General features: G+C 43.4%; 1 protein-coding gene across 1 annotated transcript; it reads right to left on the reverse strand.

Moving 5' to 3' along the window:
- Window positions 1-2647: 2647 nt before the first annotated feature.
- On the reverse strand, window positions 2648-15697 carry LOC112108590 (cyclin-dependent kinase inhibitor 1-like). The gene is made up of 3 exons (XM_024202790.3): window positions 15444-15697; window positions 8644-9086; window positions 2648-2808 (listed from the first exon to the last, which is right to left on the reverse strand). Coding segments are annotated over exons 1-3 (513 nt in total). The 5' UTR covers window positions 15446-15697; the 3' UTR covers window positions 2648-2740.
- Window positions 15698-17668: the final 1971 nt, after the last annotated feature.

The raw sequence follows: 17668 nt of genomic DNA on the forward strand, positions 1-17668 counted from the left end.
CCCGGCCAGCCCCCGGCCCAGCGGCGCCGGATTTTCCCGGACATGTTCGGCTTTTTGGGATTTCCCCCCGGACGGGGATTTGAGTCCCAAAAAGCCGGACATGTCCGGGAAAATCCGGACGTATGGTAACCCTATGTAAACCCTGTATATGATGGAAACCACTTCAAGCCAGGGTGCAGCAGCACCCCCGTACTCCTAGTTTCAGCACCTCTGCCTGCAACATGCTGAGAGCCCGTAGCTCAGCAAGTAAAGGAACAGGCTTAATTCACTGCCTTTTCTCATTAAAATTGGGTACATTTTGGTAGCTTTAATGAACTGTTGTTTACATCTAAACATCACTGCTCCTATGGAAAAATAATTATCCTGTCTTGGTGTTGCATGTAATATCTGTGTGAACATGTATAAACTGCATCCCATGTGTACAGCATACACAAATATGTATATACCCAGACAAAATCTACTGTACAAGACTTCGTATATTTAGATTTTAGGCAAAAAGCAGTTCTCAATCATTGTGTAATTTCTAAAATGCCCAAATCACAGCGGTCTTTCCAAACTCGTTTGTGAAACACAGCAGTTTACTCAAGTCCATATGAACAAGAATAATGTAGCATGTATATTTTGTAGGTTTCTCTTTACATTGTACACACTGGGTGCCAAGAGCCATAAAACCCAATTATCCAAATTGGTGGGTGGAGTGGAGAAGGGAAATAGAAAGGAAGTGTCTGTGGTATAAAAACGCCTAGAAATAATAATCCATGCAATGCCAAGAGGGATGAATGAGCGAGTGCTATTAAACCTTTTCTCTTCTTGTACAAAAATCCTAAATAGTAATGGAAACACCGTGATGGGGCCTTAAAAAATAAAAATAAAAAAACAATGGGCTCAATTCACAAAAGGACTTAGGTGCTTAACTGCCACTTTAGGTGCCTAAATCCCAGAATCAGGCAACAATAGGATTCACAAATCCCATCCCAGTCCCAGCTGCCACCAAATCCTGTAGGTGCCTAAACTCACTCAGCACCTAACTTTATCAGTAAATATTCCCTAGGCACCTATGGCTCTTCCTCTGAGCATGCACACTGCAGCCCCACACCAGGCGTCCGGATACTTAACCCCAGAGTGATGCATGAACCAAGGAAAGACAGGAGTTCCTCTGCCTAACTTTCCTGCAGGGCACAATCTGGTAAACATCTTCAGAGCTTGCCTACCGGATTGGGCCCCTACACATGAGCATACACAAAATGGCTGGAGGTGGGCAAAGAGGAGCCCCTCCCTCCAATGTTTTAGCCCAGTGGTTAGGGTGCTTATACCTGGGATGTGGGAGCCCCCAGTTCTAGCCCCACCTTCATTTATGGGTGGGGGGGAAAGAGTTTTGAACTGGGACCTACTATCTCTGAGTGCCCAAACCACTGGGCTCAACGTTATGTGGGTAGTCTTCCCCCTGACCCCCCAACATCTTGCTAAAGCAGTGTAGATAACCCCAAGAGAGGGTTTGCACCTGAGAATCGCAAGCCAAATGAGGTACCTCCCTGCAGTCCAGACTTCAACACCCATCTCACTGACAGGGATCAGGCTTAGCACCCTCTCCCCCCCTAATTTTGGCATCTCCCAATGGCTAGCCCGGGCGAGGAGCTGCCTAGCCTGCTGGCTTTTGTGAATCTGATTCTGAGGCACCCATCTCCCTCCATTCACTGTACAGGGAGCCTAGGCCCTGAACTCAGGCTTTGTGAACCCTAGGGAGTTTCTAGGAACCTAAAAGTTAGGCGTGATGATGCTGAGGATCTTTGTGAATCTAGCCCCATGTCTCCATAGTAACCTGCATTACAAAACACTATGCCCAACAGGGCAAATATTGCTCTCATTTTCACACACACATTGGCCTCCATGGAGTTGCACAGGTGAAAATGAAGGCTAGATGTGTCCCAGCAGATATAGGGAATGATTTTAACATAAGATCCCTGATTTCATGGGTGCAAATTTGTAGACATACATTTACAAAAGTCACATGTTAACACTGTGATTTTTGAACACAGTCAAGTAGACAGACACATAGGACCAAATTCTCTGCCCATGGAAATGGACAAAACTCTGCTGAAGTAACTACAGCTGTGTCCATTGACAGCAGCAGAGAATTTGCCACATAAATACCACCATTTATGTCCGCAAATAGTTGTGGGAACAAAAGTGTAATCACAATTTTGCACCTTAAAAATCGTAGGCTGGGTTGGGAACTTTTTAAAAAAAATCAGATCTGTAGAGTTTAGCTGGTGAAGCTTATTGATTGGATAAGCCATCACCCTTAGAAATAGGGAACAAGCTGTACATTAAAGATGTAAAAAATACAAAATCGGAAACATAATATGGTCCTGATCATATTTTGACTTGTTCAAACTTTGCAGTACATTTGTACAGCTGTTTAACCTTATGTTCACTGCTTTCTCATATGCAGTATTCTTTTAAATGCACATGGTTAAGTTGCTGCTATTAGCCAATTCCCGAAACATTTCCAAATTTGCTTACCAACACCTTTAAGGCCAGTGACCCTTAGCAAAGGGGCTTCCAGTTTAACCTCATTCCAATGCGAGTTTTGTTGTGTTTATAAGACTCTCCATCATGAATATATCAATCCATGTGATGCCCTCAAGCATTTGTAGCCTGCACACACAATTTCTAAATGTCAAATAAACTTGGCAGCTCTTTATAACATCTCTAGTGCAGATCAATCCTGTGTTTCATTTCAGAAAGCCAAATTCTTTGCAGCAGCTTGAGTGTTAGTTTTGACTTGCTTCTTAGCTGAGTGGTAATCTGTAGAATAGCAAACAAACAGAATTAGAAACTGCTGAAGTGGTGAATGATGTTTTAAAGAAATGTCAGGTAGGCTTCCCTAAGGCCCATGAGGGAACAAAACTAATACCTTTAGTATGTTCCATATAAAGCTGTGTAATACCAAACAAACAAAGGAAATGTGCTGGCTTTTATTCAGCATAGATCAAAGGACGTTGGACTCTCTTATATAAGCTGAGCAATGTGACATTTTACTCTCTGACTTTTAGATCCAGTACAGTAGTGTTTTCTGGTCAGAAATAGTTGTTTTTCAGTGCTCTTTTGCCACCTTAAAAAAGATCTGCAGTTTAGAATAACATCAGAAGAATTATAATTATGCTGAACTTTACTAATAACGTTCTACTTATTATCAAATAAGAACTCTAGGAAGACTGCATGTAACCTTGCAATAACACTGAATTATTATTCATTCTGTACTCAGAGAGTAAGGGCTGTAATTATGGGGAAAATATTCTGTATTTTTCATCCATAGCAAAGTGATTTAATTCCTGCTTCAAGTGCAAAACTCAACCTAACAACAGACCCATGACCTGCTTTCCATAATTTGTGGAAACACTAAGCACTGATTTTTTTTCTAACACAGAAACAAAGACATTTTTCAGGTAGTTAACAGGACAAATTTAGCTGAAATTAAATTGAAAGTTTACTCACATTTACAGGCAGGGATCCACATCCTCAGCTGGTGTAAACTGGCTCCATTGGCTTTAATAGAGCTATTCCAATTTAAACCAGCTGAGGATTTGGCCCTCATGATGTTTTAACTTCACTTTCTCACATATCCAAAATGGCAATGTACGTAGTAAATATTCATGGAGTCCTAGCAGCTTACGGTTGTATACAGAGAATACTACTGGCAGAGGATACTCCCTGGAATTCTATAGGTTTTCACAGCCAAGTTCTGCAAAGACAATCCTGCATCCAATTTCATTAAGTTCTGTTGGTTGATTTATGATGAGGCTAATATGTATAGTGATGACCCAAATTAATACCACATATTGTTGGGAGTCTGAGCAGCTAATTTATGAGGAAGAAAAGGCCTGCAAATGTCACAAGAAGTTCTTGGTGGGGAGGAAGGGGAGAGGAGTAACAATAATAAGTGGGATATCTGAGTTCTCACAAAGTATAATCCTCACAACTGTTAATTCTTCTAGTCATGAGACCTTATATATACACTGTCCTCCAGTTTGTACTGGGGAGGAGAGATATATTGTGGATTATACTTGGTGAGTCAAATTCATAAGTGACAAATTCATAAGTGTTATCCTCATTTTCAACAATGGTGAATTTTAGCAAGGGTAAAATTTTCAAAGGCATCTAAGTAATTTAGGAGCCCAAGTTCCAATTTCAAAAGGGACTTGTGCATGTAGGAGCCAAAATCTTGATGGAAGTCAGTGGGACTAAGGCTTCTTAGGACCAGATCCTCAAATGAATTTAAGTGCCCAACTCACATTGATTTCAATGGAAGTTAGGGACCTAATGCCTTTGAAGATCTGGGCTCTAAGTGCCTAAGGGTATGTCTATACTAGAAATGCTACAGCGGCACAGTTGCACTGCTGTAGTGAAGGGGTTCTTCCATTGCTGTAATAAATTCACCTCCTCGGGAAGCGGTAGCTAGGTCGATGGAAGAATTCTTCATTAACCTCGTGGTGACGACACCGGGGCTTAGGTCAGCTTAAATTCATCTTTGGGGGGGGGGTGAATTTTCACACCCCTGAGTGATGTAGCTAGCTCAACCTAACTTTGTAGTGTAGACTAGTCACTTTTGAAAATTTTACCCAGTATCTTGAAACCACTAGTCCAGTAGATGGACCTAACCTCACTCCCTGTGTAGACACAGCTGAGTCAGCAGAAAAGTTCTTCCATCAGCCTAGCTACTGCCACTCAAGGAAGGTGGCTTACTCCTTTCCATCACTGTAGAAAGCACCTACACTATGGCACTCCTGTGGCATAACTGCAGTGCTGCTGCAGGACCCGTAGTGTAGACATGACTAAAGTCAAGTCCACAGTGCTCTGAAAACAAAAGGATGAGAGCTGGCATGTGAAAGTGGGAGGCTGGTTCTGCATGGAAAATGTCTTTCCTTCCCTTGGCTCCTTCTCTAGCTCTGGCCACTGATGCATCTTGAAATCCGGCTTACAAAAAAGACAGCTCACTTCAGTTCCTGGAAAAGGCCAGAATAAAGCCTAGCTGTATTGTAAATCTGCAGCTGTGAAGCACTCTCATGGAATCAGAACAGAGGCTGGATCTGATGGTATGCATGTGTCAAATGAGCTGGGAATATGGCAAAACTGCATTTTTACCGGTTAATTAACTCTCCCTGCCCAAGGAGTCAGATACAGTGAGAAAGCTTCAGCTCCTCCCACTCTGGTGGCTCCAGTGTCCACAGAACCCATGTTGGTTTTGAAGACATTGATATTTATTTAACCAGACCACTGCTATCTTTTATAGTGTCAATTAAATGCACCATTGCAGGAACTTAATGCAAAGCATTACTGAGTTCTGCTTGATTAAATGAGATAGCAGATACCTGTGCTCAGAACCCGTCTAAAGTTTAGTCCACACTCTCTGGGATGACAGAGGTTGGGGAGTGTGGCACAGAGAGTGGGTTTGGCCCCTGGGGGTAGGCATCACTCTGGATAACTAATTCAACTGTCACATGGATTAGTCACATCTTGTTCCAGAGGGAGCAGAGTACAGATCTTCTGAGTTGATGGGAGATTTTGATGTACTGTTGAGGTGGTGATATGGAGGATAAATGGGTGCTTGTGAGAGAGAGAGAGAGAGAGAGAGAGAAATTGAACGAGCTCAAAGTTCCACCAAAATAGGCAGAATATACATGATTGACCTGATAGATCAGCTTCATTGCATCCAGAATTCTTGGGGGACCAATTTCTACCAACAAGTTTTCCCTTGTAAAAACAAATATGGGAAAGTGTTAAGCTGTGCAACTTAGTGTTTTGGTTTCCACATCCCCTGTTGAAATGTTTGTTTACCCGGGCAAACAGAATGGAAGAATAAATAAATTTGTTAGTCTCTAAGGTGCCACAAGTACTCCTGTTCTTTTTGAGAATGGAAGAAAATATCCCTTGGAAATATTTGCATAATTTGCTCTTACACTGCTAGACAGAGATTTACAACTGAATGGTGATACCCTCCAACTGTCACAACACTGAAGCCTGAATAACGCTCCTGTACTCCTACAGTTATATTATACTGTTAATTAGTTCATGCCTGCAAAGTGCTTTGGAGATGAAAAGTGCATTCATTAAGCATCTCTGTCCTGTGCTCTAGTGTAGGATTGTCCTCTCATCACTAAGCTGTAGTCCATTCTTGAACCTCTCTAATGATGGTGACTCATAGATTCCAAGGCCAGAAGGGACCACTGTAATCATCTAGTCTGACTATTGAACTTCCCCAAAATAATTCATAGAGCATATATTTTTAGAGAAAAATTCCAATCTTGATTTAAAAATTGCAAATGACGGAGAATCCACCACGGCCCTTGGTAAGTAGTTCCAATGGTTAATTAATCTCACTGTCAAAAAATTTACATCTTATTTCCAATCCGAATTTGTCTAGCTTCAACATCCAGCCTTTGGATCATGTTAGATTTGTCTGTGCTAGATTGAAGATCCCATTATCAGAATTTGTTCCCCAAGTAGGTACTTATAGACTGTAATCAAGTCACCCCTTAACCTTCTCTTTGTTAAGCTAAATAGGTTTTGTTCCTCGAGTTTATCACTACAAAGCATGTTTTCTAATACTTTAATCAACCTTGTGGCTGTTCTCTGAACCCTCTTCAATTTATCAACATCCTTTTTGAATTGTGGACACAACTGGACACAGTATTCCAGCAATGGTCACACCAGTGCCAAATAGAGAGGTAAAACAACCTCTCTATTGCTACTCGAGATTCCCCTGTTTATGGATCCAAGCATCACATTAGCCCTGGTGTCACGTTCAGCTAAATATTTACCATGACCCCCTAAATCTTTTTCAGAGTCGCTGTTTCCCAGGATACAGTTCCCCACCCTGTAAATATGGCCTGTATTCTTTGTTCCTAGACATATACATTTACATTTGGCTGTATTAAAACACATATTGTTTGCTTGCACCCAGCTTATGCCATAGCCTCTCCTGGCAAATTAGTCTATTGTCTGATCTGCATCACTATTCAAAAGAAGTTTCCTAATGTCTTAGTTTAATTATCCTTTTTGACAATTTCAGGCTGGTACTTCTCATTAGCCCCTGCCCCTCACCCCCCTACCCCTCTCTATATAGGCTAGAAAAAATCCTGTTGTTCAGGAGGCCAGGACAACCAAAATCCCTGTGTGGATAAATGAAATATAATCAGGATAAGATATTCAAACTTTCTCAGCACTCACAATTAGGGCAGATTTTTAAAAGATCTCAGCTGCCATTTATCTATAAAAATAAGGGGTGAGATTTTCAGCATGCTGCGTAGCATGCTGGGTGCTGAGCACTTTTTTTACAGCCTGGCGATAAGTGTCATCCTAGAAGTGGCTGGGTGCTGAGTACTTTTGAAAATTTTGCCCTGGTGTCGGTGCCAAAGGGTATGTCTACGCTGCGGCTGGGAGGTGCGATTCTCAGCGCAGGCAGAGAGATTTGCACTAGATCTGCTCAAACTAACATGCTGAAAATAGTAGTGTTGACGTTGTGGCATGGCTGGTGGCTTGGGTTAGCTGCCCAAGCTCAGACACAGAGAGCTGAGTGGTCTTGGACTTGGGTGGGTAACCCAAGCCACTGCCCATGCAAAAATGTCCACGTTGCTATTTAGCAGTCTAGCTTGAACCCAGTGTAGAAACATACTCTAAATGTGATCTGAGCTCCTTTGAAAATCTGTCTCTAGTTATGGGTGCTGAGCACTTCAAAAGCTGGCGCTTTCTCCCTTCCTGCCGAGTTTAAGACTGGTCTGTTCTTACAATTCCTGGATGCATTCACTCAGTATCCTATCCAAACTGAAGTTAGCATGAAAACTGGCAACCTTTTCTGGTTCCTGTTCCTCCTCCCCTGGCTCTGCTTGGCCCACTGTGTCTCAGACAGCACTTTGGGAAGAGCACACATGGCTAACTACGCAGATCTATGAAAAGAATTGGAGAAAGTCATACTGTCTTGCTGGACAATCCAACTTGAGATCCAGGCTGCCCTTGGACAAGTCATCTTAACTATTCTTCCTCGCCCCCTTCCCTTTAGTTGCCTAGGCTCTCACACCTACACTAAGGCCACATCTGCTGTGCCATTCTAGCACCATAGTGTAGGTGCTTCCTTCACAGATAGAAGAAGGGTTTTCCGTCAGTGTAGTTAATCCACCTTTCTGAGAAATGGTAGCTCGGTTGATGGAACAGTTGATCTGACCATGTCTACTCCGGGGCTTAGCTCGACCTAACTATGGTGTTCAGGATGCAAAAGTTTACACAGCCCTGAGCACTGTAGCTAGGTCAATCTAATTTTTTAATGTAGACCAGGCCTAAGTTTGACAAAGCAACTATACTCTTATTTGGCTTGGTTTTCAGACTTCTGAGCATTCACAAATCCCACGGATGCCCGTGGGAGCTGCAGGTGCACAGCCCTTTTGAAAATCAGCCTAATTGTCTCATATGTAAACTGCACGTGATAAGCTCCCTTAACCTGTGTGCATCAGGAATGTCACCTGATTTATTTGAAGTGTTTTTTGTCTAAGAAGAGGCTAGTTACAGGCCTATCAGGATTAAATTCCTGTGAAGCTCTCAGAGCTAGTTCTGACCCACTGAGCAGCATAGAGTACAAATCTCACACACCTGTCAAGGATGTCTGTCTTCGTTTCTTCCCTGCTTGGCTCTTCTTGCCCGACATTTTCTTGGCAACTTTGGGGTTCTCAGTCAGTGTCACTGTGGCAAAGTGGTGAGCCTTGACCTCCTTGACTATACCCTGGTTCAAGGGCTTCAAAGGCTTGCGAGCCTCACCCACCACACAACTGTGGTAAAAGGCCGGGACATCGTGGCTCTGTAGTTCTTCCCACTGCAGGAGCCCCTCAGCTGGCATGTCTCGTAAGAAGTCAAAGTTCCACTTCTGCTGGGCTCCCTCCACGCTGCTGCGCAGCATATGCTGGAAGTCCTGCTGCAGCTGCTCATGGTCCACAGGGCCGAAGAGGTTCCTTCGTACACGGTTTGCCTTCACTGGCCTCCACTCCATTTGCTCTCCAATCCGCCGCTCACCAACGAGCGTACAGAGCAACGATTCCCTGCCAGAGATAGAAAGATCATCAGACACATCAGGCATCACATGCTCTATGGGGGATGTAGCAAGTGTTAGAGTATTTCTGATCCTCTTCCAGGAAAAGTTGGGAAACTGTTTGGGAAAACTTCTGCCAATCTCCAATCTTCATGGAAAACTCTCATTGACTTCAGTGGACTATGTTGACTGGAGCCTCAGCCGATGTTTATTTGCTGTCGAGGGGGAGGAGGGCTTCTCCCTCTCTTTTTTTGTGGGGGGCTTCATGTAGAGCTAGTGAGGGGGTTGGCTTGTTCATCATGGAGACTGAGGCTTTGTCTTCACTGCTAAAAAAGCTGCATTTTTTACTTCAGGGTAACTAACAACTGTGAGCTATCCTGAGGTAAAGACAGTGAAAACCAGGCGCTTTAGTTTTAAACTTCCTGGGGCTGACCTCACCAGTTTACTTCATGGTAAAACTAAAATGTCTTGTCTTCACTGTGTTTCTACCTCAGTATAGTTCAAGTGTGTTACTTACTCTGAGGTAAAAGCACAGCTTTACTAGCAGTAAACACTCCGTTCCTGAGGAACAATGGAAAGTTGACCCCAAGCTTTTGGGGTCAGGGACTGTCTTTTTGTTCTGTGTTTGTACACCTAACACAATGGGGTTCTGGCCCATGACTGGGGCTGCTAGGTAATAGTAATAATAATACATAACAACAGAGTGGACAACAATACAGAGGGAGAACAGAATGCACACTGGAGAGGAGGGGATAAAAACATCCAATTATAAGTAGAGGGGATAAAAAAAAAGAAATCTTAGGATGGGGAGAAGTGACAAAGCCAGTTATTTTATTTTAACGGGGCTACTGTTCTGATTCACTCTCTGCGTTAGCCAAACTATTAGCTGAAAGAAACTCAGAAATATAACCCTTTTCCTGCAATTTTTTGTTCTCCCTTCTAGAATAAAGTGGGGAGAGGGGAAGGCTGTTTTCTATCTATAGATAAAAATAAAAGCAAAACACCGTCTTTGTCTCTCTAAGGACAAATCCTATCTCAGTGTTGGTGAGTGCAGAGGGCTCGCCACACAGCAGTCCCTACTGTGTGGGAGAGGAGGGATATGATTTGTGGAATCTGCTCAGGGGCATGCATCCCCTGCATGGAAAGGAATTTGGTTCTTCAAGGGCTGCCTATGTGATGTGTTGGGGGGTTGGGGACAGAGAAAAACTGAGGGGAGATGTTCGTGGGGGTTCATAGATTTTAAGGCCAGAAGGGAGCATTATGGTCATCTACTCTGATGACCTCTTGCATTACACAGGCCATAGAACCTCACCCAGTAATTCCTGTATCAAATCCATAACTTCGGTTGAGCCTAGAGCATACCTTTTAGAAAGATATCCAATTTCTTTCTCTACATGGATCATTGTTCTCCCATGGAGATGGAGGCAGAGGCAGCACAGAGGCTAATGCGGCCTTAGGGATGCATTAGCGGCTAGCCACAGAGTGGATCTAGCTGCTGCCGCTCTGAAATCTGGAGGATATACAGAGTAGGACACTGAGAGAGGGTAAGTGATTTGTCCAAAGCTGGGCACACAATCAGTGCAGAGCCAGAGGACAAAATAGTTCCAGACTCCCACCTTCTCAGTCCACTACTAGCCCATGGTGCCTCTGTGTGTGAAAATATCTAGTATATAAACAAAATATTGTCTCTAAAAATTATGGTTTTCATTTATTTTTTCTTTTGTGAGCTATCACTGAGCCCTCAGTGCCCGTAAAGGAGAAGCAGCTGCAAATACAGCAACATAAATAAACCTCTGGGTGGTGTCCGAAATCTCAAAAGGCAATTCCACTTTTCCTAGCAGTGCTGCTTTTCACTATAGCTAATAACCATCACACTGCTGCTCTGTCCCTTTTCCGTCTGGTGCCAAACTTCCAGCCGTTTAAACTAAGTTTACTCAAAGGTGATCCATCAACATTAGGAAAGGACAGGTAATGAGTGCACTGCAGGAAATAATCTTTTGCTTTAGAAACTTTTCTCATCTGAACTGTAAGTTGGCTTTGTGCTATACTTCGCAAAGACAAAATATGGCATTTCTCAAAAGCATTTTTGACCTTTGGTAATAGCATTTTTGAATCTGTTAAATAACATTAATTAGAGAAGAATCTGTCTCGCCCATGTCTATGATTAGAGGAACACAGGAGTAGCTATACCACATGGGAGTAGCGGTCTAGTCAGCCCAATATCCTATCTCTGAGGTGTAATTTCAGGTTGGGTAGGTGTACGTGTGCTAGCTTTGATGGAGCTAGCATGCTAAAAATAACAGTGTAGCCATGGTGGTATGGGCGACAAGAGGGTCTAGCTGCCTGAATGCATACTTAGGATCTCGGACAAGATTGTAATTGGAGCGGCCACAGTGTAGACATACCCTGGGAGTGCCATAGCACGAGCCTTGGGAGCCTGCGCCTGCAGACCCAGGCTCTGAGACTTGCTGCTGCGGGCTGTGTAGACTTACCCAGAGCAGCCGACACCAGCTGCTTCAGAAGAAGTGGGTAATCCTAGAATAACCTTTCCCTAGGGAAAGTTTCTTCCTACTGCCTTCATTCATACTTTGAATCATGAGGGGTCATACCATTGCCAAACTTGTGGCATATTTGATTGCTGTAGATGTTTTCATTGTTCATATAAATATCTAGAGTGGAATCCTGGCCCTACTGACGTCAATGGGAACTTTATCATTGATTTGAATAGAACTAGGATTTCACCCCTAACGTTTCTCTAGAAACCTGCTAAGCCTTGGACATCAGAGGTACGTTGTGGCAATGAGTTCCACATGTTAATTCTGCATGTAAAACCGTGTGTGTTACAAACCTGCAAAAACAAAATAATCTGAAATACTTTCTACATAGAACATATTTAGCACCTTGATCTTTGTGGTCAGTACGGTTCAGTCTCTCGTGACCACTGATTTTTGTGAGTTGTAGTTACAACCAGTGGGCCTGTCCTCTCATCACTGGAAATTTTTCAATCAAGTGTGGATGTTTGTCTAAAAGTTATGTTCAAGTTCAGACAGGAATTAATTCAAGGAAGTCCAATTGCCCGCATTATACTGAATGTGGGACTAGATGATCACAGTGGTCCCTTCTGGCCTTAAAAATCTATGAATCAACCCTCATTCATGCATTGTCTTTACTCACACAAGTAGCTCCACTGACGTCAGCCTGAATAAGTAAGTGTTGAAGAACAGGGCTCTGCATTAGTGGTGGCCATTTCTAATTTCCCTCTGGTTATATGTCAACCAGAATGGGTCAACATTTAATTCATATTTCCATAAACATTTTTCTTTTTGCCTCAAAATTTTGAGGGAACATTTTGTCAAAATTTTCAATTTCAAAATAGTTCAACCAGCTCTTATCAATGGTCAAAACACTGAAATAATTTTTTTGGGGAAAAATGTTTGGATGGAATATTAAATTCTCATCCTTACGGAGAACTGTTCCCTCAGTATAATAATGGTGTGTGTGTGTGTTTCATTTAAAATTCTAGTTGGAAACTCTGATTTTTTCAGATATGCACTATGCCTATTAGGTAGTGTGGTCTACTGCACAGAACACTGAATTGGACCTCAAGAGTCTTGGGTTCTATTCCTGACTTTGCTCTGTGTCTCAGTTTCCCCATCTGTAAAATGGGATAAATATACTAACCTCCTTTGAAAAGGGCTTTGAGAACTGATGATGAAAAGTGCTCTATAAGAGCTAAGTAAATTATTATTATTACTGTGGGTGGCTGCCTCTTTTTACCTTTTCCAGAGGAATACAAAGGCATAACCACCTTCACTAATTTCAAATTACTCTGACCTCTTCTCCTTTCTCCCTAGTTTTTGCCTAATGCCTGCCTCTTATCTGCTTCCTCAGCAAAGGCATGTGCACCACAGTCCGTCCTTGCATGGCTCACCCCTTGCACAGATTCAGGACAGCAGGGTGGGGGCTGGGTGTGAGTTATTTTCCATATCCTCAGACTCTAGGTAAGGGAACGGCTTGACTTCTCCAAGAACAGCTGAACGGATCTCCCGCAGCCGCCAGTGCTGGGGAACGAACGAGTCACGTATTCCAGTTGCAATCGCTCTGCTGTTCACACGGTTCCCATCAACAGGGGCATCAGGTTTCCCCAGCACCCCTTGAGCTGCGGCCCCCAGGGACCCTTTACTTCTGTGTCAAAGGAATGAGACACCGTCCCCGTTCCTTGCCTACACTTTCTCAGGGAGGAGCACTTGACACGACCCTGCATGGCTGCAGAATGTAGGGGAATGGGAAATCTAAGGGAAATCTTAGGCAGAATTTAGGGGAAATGTAACCTACATCCTCGCTACTAGTCAGCCCCCTTAGAAGGAAGAGAATCATAGGGATGGATCCGGATTTTTGTAGCGCCCTCTTCCAGCTCACCTGCCCAAGCAGGGGAAAGTCCATAGCTAGAGGGCACCAAATGTAATATCCTGTTGGACTTTTGGCTCCTTGCACACAGACAAGTACAAATACGCACCTGATTGCACACACATATATTCTATATTTGCTCTGGGAAGTCAAAAAGGCAATTAACTTTCCTGCCTTTGTTAAGCTAACAAGCCATATCTTTCTCTCCCACCTACAGACTTTACATGGGGCGATTAAGGAGAAGACAAATGATAAGGGCAAATATAAATGATAAGGAGTCTGGTCAGCAACTTTGCAAAGACTCCCTCCCCCCCTCACCTCCCCACGAGTTAGCACTGGAGAATAGGAGCGCGCTGGGTGTACCGGTATTTCGCCAGCGCCTTCGATACACTTGCGAAAAGTTAAACAACTGCGATTCGGAGTCAAAAATAAAACCAGTTCCCCGCCAAATGCTACCGGGTAAGATGCAATTGGATTGTAACTAGTTACTCTCGCTACCACTGCTACGATTACTGTCGGGGCTACAAGTCTACATTTTGCGCAGTAATTGTAAAAGAAAAACAACAACAAAGCAGCAAAACCAAAAAAACAACAACAACCAGCCCCCCCCAAAAACAAATAAAAACTTATTAAATTATACAACAATCGGAACAATAAACCCCAAGGTTGCTTCTCCCCCACTAAAAAGCAAACCAACCGTTTTTGCTTTGCTACGTGCTCGCTGGGACGGTCCCGAACACCGGAGTGACAGGCAGCCCTGACGCGGAATGTTCAAACACTCTGGGATCCGTGTCGAAACGCGCCACTTTTGCCCGGGAGGCTGCAGTGGGGGGGGATATTCCCAGGACATCAAGCCCAGAACATCACCGGGCGCGCCCGATTTGTAAACAAATCGCAAATGTACTTTGATTCTTTCCGTTAGACTTCAGTTACCCCCCGCAAACATAAACCAGACTGGACACATTAAGAGGTAACGAATAATTACACGGGAAAGACACTCCTAGTAGCAAAGGAGGGAGCGGGGAGGGAGGGACGGGACCTGTCAGCCTGGGTGGTGGCAGGAGGGAATAATAATCAATTAATTAGTGGGACAGATCCTGATCTCAGTTACTCCAGGGTCATTCCATGAGGGAATTCCACTCTAGTCCGTGGCGATCCTCTGGAGTGACACCTCACACGAGCGATCAGCATGTGGCCCCGTATTACGTATAGCTGCAAAGCAATCCATCCAATCTCGTCCTGGGCAGCGCTGTTACATACTTACTCATCCCACTCTCCTGCTCACACAGCGGGGTGGAAGGGTCAGCCCCGGGAGAGGACTGCCTGCTGCGTGACGACGGGTTAGTTTTGGTTTTTGATTCAGGTGTGTTTGTGTTTCCTTAAGGGACAAAAACGGAAAAGAGGGTCGGATTTTTCCCCTGGGAAGATTCAAATTTTCCACGTGAGGCCAGATTTGAGCGCCCATTTCCCTCCGCCTCCTCCTCCATCCAGGCCCTATGGTTGCCTTAGACTTCACTCCATCGACATCTCCAGTCCCAGACAGTGTAACAGACCGCCCATCCCTTCAGAGTCACAGCCACCAGCGCACACACGCACACCGGAAAGGCTTTAAACAGCGTAAGATGGAGGGGAGAGAAAACCAGGTCAATCATGAACAGAAACCAGATGCTCCAAGTGTCATTAAACAAGTAAAACTAGGGTCTGTATGTGCGTCTCCCAAGTTTAGTTAAGCAGGGTCCTTTCCCCAGTCCTGGGAATTGGAATTTGGACTCAGACTGAGACTGAAATAATCAGAGGATGCAGTCAGTGCAGTATGGGGAATTATTATTATTATTAGCAGAAATTATTAATCTACTCAACAAGTGAACCCTGGGGCTATAAGCACGGTAACAGCAGTCCTCTGGTTATTAGCTTCTATAAACCTTTTGCGTTAGTCAATTTCGAAGTGAAGATCACTTACATTTAGGGGCTCTCGCTGCTTGTCACTTTTGCCTCTTTCACAAGGGATTGCTTGCTTTTCCTGCACGGATCTGGGGCGCAGCTGCCCCGATGTGGAGAATGATGGCACTTGTCACTTCCAAACTTCACAGAAGAGTCTTGCTGACATCCAGATGTTTGGTTGCCCTCCCTCACCACCTATCAAAGGCTCCCCAGCAGCAGGGAATGACTGAGAGAGGATTTATCCTGCTGCTGTGTGCTGATGGCTGCAGAATGGACAGATTCCGTCGTGTACTGCTGCTCTCTTCTTCATAGTGTTTTCCCCCCTCCACCTCCCTCCGCCCTCCCTGCCTCATGTGCAGTTTGTAAAGCTGTTGCTCTTCGGCTGATTAACTTTCACATTCCGGGCTGCTTTCCAGTCGCTCGCTGCACTGGCACGTGTCTCTGCAACGTGACTGCTTCCCCCCAAGAGCTGGTAGTTGCCAAATAGGCCAAACCTAAGCCAAACACTTGCAGTCAGTGAGGACACTGCTGCGGAGGGAAAAGAGGAGGAGGAGGCTGAACATCAACCCAGGAGGTGGAGAAAAAATTAATCCCAGAGAGTGACTCAGGATGGGACAGTTTTTCGCTGGGATGTTTTTGATGCCAACTACCTTTTGCGAAAGGGAACACCATCAAGTGAAATCGAGTCAATTACAATTAAATAAATTGTTTCAGCCACCAATCCTGCCGCTCATCCTCTTTGCTTATGTGGAAGAAGGGGGGAGGCGGGGTATCACAATCACATTTTCCTAGTTTTTTAAAATGTTTTTTCCTCCCTGATTGCTTATGAAAGATTCATACAAACAACAGAGTCTGCAGAGGAGCAAGGGAAAGTGACTGTATTCAAAGAGCTTTCAAATTCACAAAGAAACACTGAAAAAAGATACATTCTTTTTTCTCTCTAAATTTTCAGGTATAATAATCTTAGGAATTATTTGTCACAACAGGAGGTAAAGAATTTCAGATAAAAATGTGATTTTTTTTAAGGTTGTCATTATCATTTTCAGAGGGATAATCCCAGTTTTTTTCCACTGAGATTTTACCATATTTTCATGTTTCCCAACTTTAAAAAAATCTTTCTACCCCAATTCATTTAAATACATATAGCTCTATTTAATAGTAACAACACCATTGGATTGTCCAAAGTGTGCAAGGTGCTTTACTGATAAATATGAAAATAACATCCATACCCCCAAAGAGCTATTTTGCTCTCTAAATGTCCATTTTGGCATCTGTGTTTATTGATGGCACTTTTGGTGCCTATGTTTTGGTGTCTATGTTTGTTGATGGCACTTGTCGAGGAGAGATTGGAAAACCTGCATTTATTTTAAAAAAAGGGAGAAAAATCTGAGTTTGGGAAAACTGATAATTAAAATAATGAATAAATCTTTGATAATCACAATGAAATGTAGCTATATATTTATATATAATCATAATCAGCAATATAGTACCCTGTGTTTTAATAACAGCACTTAGATAGAACTATTTCTCTTCAAAGTGCTTTACAAATATTAACCTCCCAATGTCCCTGAGAAGTAGGTAGGTAGGTAAATATTATCCTCATTTTACAGATCAGGCTATTTATCGGGGTCAAAGTGTTAAGTGGCTTGCCTCACATCAACAAGGAACTTGGTGTTCACCGAAGAATTACAGCTCTGGAGTTCCTGGCACTCACTCGTCAGACAAAAATCTGCTACTTTTTGTTTTCTACATCTCATGAATCTTTAGCTTGGTGTTCAAGAGCTGGGAAAGTGGGAAGAATCTCAGAGCACCAGAAGCTTCCTTTTGTTTATTCTCAGGCAAGGCAGGCTAAAGGGACATAGGTGGTCCCTTGCAAGTATGCTCCTTATTAGTGGATAAAAGAGGTTTTGAATGGAGAGAGAGAGAATGAAATGATATGGGACACAAAGGCCACTCCAGTAAACTCACTGCCGTAGATTTGGTGTAATCATAATTGGCCTTGTTCTTGCCAAAGCTCTAAAAGTTTCTGCCATACTTTTATTTTCTACCCCCTAAGGATTCACACACCGGAATGCATATCAAAACAATAGTTTAAATGTCCCATTTCAAACCCATCTTTAAACTCTTCTGGGGAAAGCCTGATACAATATTTTGCATTGAAAAGTAAACCTGGAGTGACTCAGGGTTGGATTGTTCCCTCTTGCAGTAAAACCCACGGGAAGGAATGGAGGCAGAGGAAATGTC

Source organism: Terrapene carolina, unplaced genomic scaffold (assembly GCF_002925995.2).
Source record: "Terrapene carolina triunguis isolate 2854851 unplaced genomic scaffold, T_m_triunguis-2.0 Scaffold112, whole genome shotgun sequence".
Classification (NCBI taxonomy): Eukaryota; Metazoa; Chordata; order Testudines; family Emydidae; genus Terrapene; species Terrapene triunguis.